The sequence below is a fragment of the Grammomys surdaster genome, unplaced genomic scaffold (assembly GCF_004785775.1).
Source record: "Grammomys surdaster isolate TR1022 unplaced genomic scaffold, NIH_TR_1.0 149, whole genome shotgun sequence".
Classification (NCBI taxonomy): Eukaryota; Metazoa; Chordata; class Mammalia; order Rodentia; family Muridae; genus Grammomys; species Grammomys surdaster.
In genome coordinates, this window is record NW_021604607.1 from 9,406,261 (window position 1) to 9,414,736 (window position 8,476).

Genomic DNA, 8,476 nt, shown 5'->3' on the forward strand with positions numbered 1-8,476 from the left:
CCCTCCCTCCCTCTCTCTACTGCAAATATTTAAACAATAATTGCTGAGGCAAAGATGATGAATGTTATAAATTTAAGAAGTGTTTGCTAAATAAATGTAATGAACAAAGGGAATGACTGGATTTTCAAAAATACTTAAAACTGAGGATAAACTTTTACAAAAGGAAACTGCTAATATTCAGAACTTAAACTACAGACAATAATATATATTCAAAGCCAGTTCAAACACAGTGATGAAGCGACAGGCAATACTTTTGTGTTGCGAATTTCTTTTTTATAATCATTTGAGCTGAATAACAACTTTGCAGAATACTTAAAACCCACGGGGCACATTCACATCATATTTTACTTTCATGGTGTAGATTATAATGTAATCCTTAGCCCAAGTCCACTCAACATATACCAAGCCAGTATGAAATGATCAATTTCCCCATATAAAGTTTTACTGAAATACGGTTAAACATTTTACAAACTGGCATCAAATTCTAAGCTTTGTGCTTGATTTATTACTCAAAAACTGTTCTCTGTAGCCACAGTGATCTTAGCAACAAGTAGCAGACAAGAATTTTGCCATTAAACTTGGATCATATCAGCACCACACAAATAATGGGCCCTGTGAACAAATAAATTGTTCCACAAACTAATTCAGGCAGAATACTTTAAGAAGTCTGCACTTAGTGATGTGGACACAATTTCTCAGCAGGGCTTTTCTGGGTTTTCCCTATAAAATCCATTAAAGATTCTTATCATTAAACATTTTTATTTCTTATAGTATCTCCATCCAACAACCCCCAGAAATGCCATTTAAACTAGCCCACAAGATCTCACTGTTATCCGTGGAATTTCCAGTCAGCACTGTGCATCATTAGGCGCACTGAACGCGTAAAGGAATGAATGTCTTATTTAAATGGGTTTCTGGCAGTACTGTCCTGGATGTGCTCTGATGTCTAGTGACTCCTCAATCCTAGGAGAAGGTCCTAAACTGCTTCAGGGGATCACATTCATGAAAAGAAGGCCATCGTCAGGAGCTACCAGATGCTGAGGCTACATCAGGTTAGAGCAAGAGTCAGTTACCATGGTGATGTCTGAAGGGGAACTGCTTCATAGTCTCTCCTCCCTTTTCACTGACAAACTAATTCATAGAAAGTAACATTTCACTTTAATTCAAAGACAAACTTGTCCTCCTTCCCTCCTGCCTCAGAAAACTAACTTGTAAATGGGGAAACTAGTTCCGTCTCAGCTTCTCTGAAGAGTTTATATTTGGCATACTAAGGATATTTCCAACACCATTCCTTAAATTCCTCCAAAGACCTCTCCCATTTACAGCAGCACTTGCCCGAGACTTCAATAAGGCCTTTTTTCTTCTCAAGCTTCAATATTCTAAATTACTTGAAAATTGTGATTTAAAAAATAGGTGCAAAAAGTCTTTCTTTAGAAAAAAAAAGGCTTCACATACTGTATTCTATTCACTTATGTATCTGAGATCCATATTTAATTATAGAAACACTCTGCCATTATCTCATACTATTCCTTTAAAAAATTCAGAAATATGTTTGGTATTGATCTGTGTTTACCTTCAAGTCTTCCTGCATGTCACAAGTACAATCTGTTCATAGAGATTACGGGAGGCTAGAGGTTTAGTGCAGTGGCAGAGCCCTTGACTAACACTACAAGACTCTGGATTCAATCCTCAATATGACAAGGAAGGGAAGAGAGGGGAGGATGGGAGAAAGCAACAGTGGGTTAATTTCATGCACCAAATGCTCTCTGAGTTGTATCATGGCAAGTCTGGAAGGTGTGTGATTTCATGACAGCTCACCATTTGTTAGCTGTGTGGTAGTGAACATGCCAACCATTTATTTCAAGCCTTAATGCTTCCATCTATAGATTAGAGACAATGGCAATCACCCCCACAGAGTTCCTGTAGAGTTTAAACGAGCTTACGGCCATAGTCAGAGTTTGGGAACCAAGGTTAGGGCTCAGAGTTGGCTGGTTATATTATGCCACAGAGAATGAAACAAAGCTACTAACCAGCATTGTTACAGCAAAGCTACGAACCAGCATTGTTACAGCAAAGCTACGAACCAGCATTGTTATAGCAAAGCTACGAACCAGCATTGTTATAGCAAAGCTATGAACCAGCATTATTACAGCAAAGCTACAAACCAGCATTGTTACAGCAAAGCTACGAACCAGCATTGTTACAGGAGAAAGTTGGCTACAGTGTCTGGCAAAGATCTAAAGAGACAAATTAGTATTCTCTCGGGAATCTTCAGCCTTCGGGCTACCTCCATGTGGGGAGAAGGTGTGAAGAACTGTGAGGGAGGAGCTCTGAGCATACCGGCCCCAACACAAGGCTAAAGATGTAGGCAAAGCCAACTAGTCTTTAGGAATGAAACATTTGACTCTCTCTGGCACTCGCACGATGCCACAGGGCTTACTTTGAAAATACGTACTGTTACATAAGCAACTAATGCTGCAAATATATATACATCTAACACTGAGAGATGGAGATATCTGTTGCATGGGGAAATAAAAGAGTTGGCAGACAGATCAGAAAGCAACCTGAGTTGATGACAAATCACTTTAGGCTTTAAAAGACAGAAAATCTGGGTTTAAGTGTTGGCTTTATCACTTTGTTTTTGGTATAAACTCAGGCAAGGTAAATAGCTTTTTATATCTAATTATCCCCTTGTACAAATGTGGATAATATTAATACCTATTTCAAAAAATTATTGGGGAGATTAAATATACAAATTACTTAGGATAAATACTGGCCATATTAAGCATCAGTTGTCTAATTCATAAAACAGAGACAAAATTTATACCTTCACAAGTTGCTAGTTGAATTTAGTACACTTTACCTATAAAATATTCAACACATGAGTCAATAGTTGGCATTTTCATTAAAATGTAGGTGGATACCAAAACAATTTTTTGACCTGAGAATAATATTTCATAATGGAATCTTTCATCTCACTGTAGTGTTGAGTGTGTTCACTGGGAACCATGAGGAACTGGCACTCGTATTCATTTCCAGTGTGAAAACACATGGGGATGAATCCATCAGCTAGATCTCAAGCCGGAGTTATAAATTAGACATTTTTTAAAACACTGTGATTTTGAACTAATGCTCCCTTAAATAATCATTCAGTAAAAAAGTAAATACAATAGCATACAGATCGACAACCAAAAGGACAACTTATACTTGTACTTACAGAGAAAACAATATTTTATACATTTAAAAAAATCTTCATAAGGACCTTACTGTAATGGCTTTTAAAAGAACAAAATAGGGGCTGGGGAGATGGCTCAGTCAGTAAAGTGCTTGCTATGAAATCATGAAGACCTGAATTTGGTCCTGTAAATCCACCTAAAAAGCTAAGTATGCTGGTGTGATCTCTAATCCCAGCACTGGGGAGGAAGAGACCAAAAGACCCCTGGGGTTCAATGGCCATCCCACCAAAGTAGCCAATAAGCCCCAGATCCCAGTGAAGAGATCCTGTCTCAGAAAAACAAGGCTCAGAGATCTGTTCTCAACCTTCCTAACGCTGCGAACCTTTAATACAGTTAGAGCCTCATGTTATGGGTCCCAAAAATATTTCATAGCTACTTCAAAACTGTAATTTTGCTACTGTTATAAATCATAATATAAACACCTGATGTGCAGGATATCTGATATGCAACCCCAATGGGGTCACACTCCACAGGCTCTGAACCATTACCTGAAGTCGCTCCGTGGCCTCCGTGCCAATGCATGTGCACACACCATGCACATGCGTGCGCACACACCCACACACGGTGGGTGAAGGGGGTTAAAAACGATGCTATACAAATTAAAATATAAAATTAACTAATTGGAACCAACAAACAGAACTTTTATTTAGTCCATTGGTTAACAGGGTCAGCTGTCAAGAAAGGCAACAACTGGGTCGACAAGGGTTAGCCACAGGAAATCACTAGTGAGGTAACTAAACTCACTGTCTAGATAGTTGGGCTTGTGGAGAATACTAGATAAATCATCTTTTAACATGAGAAATGACTCATATTGAAAAGAGAAAAACAATAACACCCCATGAATGATAATCAACTTTGAGTTACGTTTCCCTTAGCTACAGATAGTCAAACTGGAATCTTTTCAAGCCTTAATTTTTACCCTAAAATTAACTGGGCTGAGGGGAGACACTTTAGTCTTTCACCTAAAAGATGCTAAGGATGAGAAATGCAAAGGTTTCAACAAAATGATGCTTTACTGTTTTTTGTTTGTTTGTTTGTTTTTTGGATGTTTGCCTAGCAGGAAACAAAGATTTAAGGCTTCTATGGAGAAGTGACACATGTGCCAGTCTGGTCCCAAAAGAATGTGAACTCAAGTTTAAAACAACACTCTGGGGCTGGAGAGATGACTCAGCAGTTAAGAACACTAGCTACTCTTTCAGAGGTCTTGAGTTCAATTCCCAGCACCCACATGGTGGCTCACAATCATCTATAACTAGTCTCATGGGATCAGATGTCCTCTTCTGGTGTACAGATAGATGTACATGCAGATAAAACATCCACATACATAAAATTTAAAAATCTTAAAAGCAAACAAATAAACAAAAACTACCTGTAATTTCTTCTAATCAGTTACTAGGAATATCTATCTATCTATCCAGATAGATAGATAGATAGATAGATAGATAGATAGATAGATAGATAGATATTATCTATCTAGATAACATTATCTAGAAATATGAGAACCACATACTGATTTTAAATTCTCTAGAACATGCAATACAGAGCAAAAAATATAATGTTGCTCAATTAACTCAATATTCAAAATACTTTCAACACAGTCAATATAATCATTATTGCTGAACTGCTTTATTTTTTTCATGTAGAATCTCTGAAATCCATGGTATATTTTATATTTGCAACACACTTGAGTTTGAACAAGCCTAGTTGAAATGTTCCTGGTCACATGTGGCATGTCGGTATTTGTGCTGATTTGTTTTGTCAACTTGACACGAACTGTGTTCTGAGAACCTGGACTCTCAGGTGAGGAACTGCCCCCATCAGACTGGCCTGTGGGCATGTTGATTAATGTGGGGGCCCAAGCCAACTGTGGGCAGTGCCACCTTGGTCAGGTAGCCCTGAGAAGTAAGAACTGAACAAGAGCCTGAAGCCAGCCAGTGAGCCGCATTCTTCCATGGTCCCTGCCTCTGTTCCTGCTTGAATTCATTCCCTGACTTCCCTCAATGATGGACTTGAACCAGACACATAAGCCAAATGAACCCTTTCCTCCACAATTATCTCTTGGCAATGGTATTCATCATAGCATTAGAAAGGAAATCAACACAATGTCATGTCAGACAGCAAAGTCTAGAGGTCAAGTTCCCAGGAATCAGAGACATAGATGTGTGTGTGTGTGTGTGTGTGTACATTACATATCTATATCTATACATAGATAGATAGATAGATAGATAGATAGATATAATCCAGTAACAAAAAATCTAATTATATTACTATTAATAGAAGAATATGACTATACTAAACTCAATTCAAGCCTCAATGATAATTTTGTAACATTAAATTAGAAATTCCTAAGCAGGTGAATTCTTTCAGGTATATTATAAGCACATTTTACTATCAGTAGAGCATTTTCTTCTATAATTACTTTTAAATTATTTTTTTGTTTGCTTTGTTTTGCTGAAATGGGATTTTTCTGCGTGGCTCAGGCTGGCCTTAAGCTTGTGACACTGTTCTAGGCTTAAAATTATATTCTTCAACAGAAAGCAGATCAAAATACTATTAAATTTCTTTTAAAAAATCAAATAAATTATAGCTTTCTCTCTGGAATGAATAAACTCTGTGTTCATCAAATCTATATTCATCAAACATGTTAATATTCCCATATTCAATTGGTGCGCACAAATAAATTTGTCACATATTTGGTGAAAGACTATGTTTGACACAGTTCAAATACTTCATAAAAAGTTAAACTATATTCATTATTTTTAAAGTTGTTGCCCCCACAGGGTAATGAGGTCACTTAATGCATATTAAGAAGGATCTGATAACCAACAGTAATGAAAGTTTGGGGGAAGACTTACTTTGTCTGCTAGGAGCTCGCGGATCTTGCTTGCTTGAACTCGGAATTTCATGAGCTGAGCCTCCAGAGCTACACAGCGCTCTTTCCAATCTATTGGTCCTTCTGGCTCAGGGAGCTCCTCCATAGTTCTTCAGGAGGAAAGGGAAGGGGGAGGGGGAGGGGGAGGGGAGGGGGGAGAGGGAGAGGGAGAGGGAGAGGTAGAGGGAGAGGGAGAGGGAGAGGGAGAGGGAGAGAGGGAGAGAGGTCAATACACATATTAGCCTTGAAGATGATTCAAGAAATGAGCCAATGTACTGAATGCCATCACTACATAAGTCTAAGATTCTGAGATCAAGCCAGCACTAACTAGATTTGGAGAATTAAATGACAGACAAGAAGTCAAGGCTGGAAGCCATACTGGGGTGCTTAATTTTCTGTCTCAGTTTAGCCATGCTGAAGGACAGAGGGATGCCGCTAACAATCACAAGCTTTGAGGACAAGCTGTGAGGAGCAAATGAGCCAGCGTTCCTTCCAGTAAAGCAGCCCAGACACAGACTATTGTATAGTAACTCTTCCCAACAGCTAAGTCTTTAAAATAGCCACTCAATAATTCACACTCACTCCTGGATTTGCAGACGTCCCACAACGTGTTGGTAATATGACAAAATAACCTATGGAAATACCATACCTGCACTAGAATTACAGTTCAGATTGCACTAGAATGATGATTTTGGATTCATTTGGGTTCAGGCTAAGTCTCTCAGGCCAGAAAGCCTCTTGCTTATATAACCAGGGAAGTTATTAGAGACCTGACAAATACGTTTTCATTTCAGGGAGAAAGAGGAAACAGATAAAGATGAAAATTAGAATCATCTGCATTTAGTAAATCTGGACGGAAGTGTTTTGGTTTGTTTGTTTGTTTTTTTCCCAAGACAGAGTTTCTCTGTGTAGCCTTAACTGTCCTGGAACTCACTCTCTAGACCAGGCTGGCCTCAAATTCAGACATCCGCCTGTCTCTGCCTCCTGAGTGCTGGGATTAAAGGCGTGCGCCACCACTGCACTGCCTGGCCGACTCGGTGTTTTCTATAACATTAACTGTCCTTTTGAAGGAGATTAATTCCAGGGGAAAGCTTCACCAGAGGAAAGAAGATCTAGACCAGAGAGGCTGTCTTGCCAGTCAAGACTACTGATTTTCAGCAGCCTGGATGCTGCTAGCTCTGGGATTCATGAAAGTAATTTTGAATGTTTATTAATGGTTTGGGGCCTAATTTTAGTATTTCTGAATGACCTTTGCCATGAATTGATGAAATTTGCATTAGGAATGGATTTCCCAAAGGAACCAAGCCCCCAGTCTAAGAGAACACATGATGACAAATACTCAGAATTCCCCAGTATTGCCTATGACATATCCTGTTCCCTAAACATATGCCAAATCGTAAAAACTGCATTGCAAGCTCCCTTTGTAACCCTAGCAGGAGACAGGCTGAGGCAGGAAGATTATGGTATACTCAAGGCCCTCCTGGGCTACTCTGTAAATTCTGGGTTCCAGGCCAGCCAAGACTACAGAGCTAGCAAAAGAAAACCAAACTAACAAACAAAAGTCCTTCAAGTTACAAAAGACTAGCTTGACAATTGTTTTCCTTAAGCATAAAAATAAATGAGTTGTGCTTAAGATAGCTTTCACTTAAATAATGAAATTATCATTCCATAATTTAGAAACAAACAAATACAAATGAATTGTTCTATAAAAGCAGCAATTTTTGTTAAAATCAACCCTAACCACTGCAAACTTTTAGACACCTCTACATCTTGACCACAGAAACATGAGGAGCTGGAGAAAATTCTTCAGCTTTTATAAAATCCCACCCCTGTGGATTTCTATTCTGGGCTTTTTCTTTTTTCTTTTTTTTTTTAAATATTAGCTTTGTGAATGACATTTTCATTTACCATGTTTACATTTACTTTGAATGTTTCATCTTGGTATCACAAATTTCTACATCCTATTGTGACTTCACCTTTCCATTAGCTATAGAGGGGATCAGGAAAAAAAACACAAATAAAATATTAAACAATAAAAAGCTGTAAGAAAAGAGACATTATTAATTCTTAAACCATTCAAACGACTATGCAGAAAAGTATCTCACACAACATAATCTACTTCATGCTGGGTAAGTTTTCCTCTATGGTTGGAATAACTTGCTTATGTCCCTGTGTAAAGTGTTTGTCTTGATTTGCTGAGATCTGAACTCTCTTCAGAATAGACTAGTGCTTTGCCAATAACTTACATTCTTAGCCTATAGTTTTAAAAATAACATCAACAGGGCATAAATACTTTTCAGCAAATGAAAAACAAAATCAAGGCACAGTGTCATATGATTAGAATAAAGGACAAAATGTACATGATCAT

The 8,476-nt window shown here is 38.1% G+C and overlaps 1 protein-coding gene across 2 annotated transcripts in view; it reads right to left on the minus strand.

Moving 5' to 3' along the window:
- Plekhh2 (pleckstrin homology, MyTH4 and FERM domain containing H2) overlaps positions 1–6,214 on the minus strand; it is a 96,168-nt gene extending 89,954 nt beyond the window's left edge. For both annotated transcript variants that reach the window (XM_028765117.1, XM_028765116.1), the window contains exon 1: positions 6,092–6,214. In XM_028765117.1, coding sequence (XP_028620950.1) covers positions 6,092–6,214 — 123 coding nt within the window. The remainder of the gene's footprint in view (positions 1–6,091) is intronic.
- Between the last annotated feature and the right edge of the window lie 2,262 nt (positions 6,215–8,476).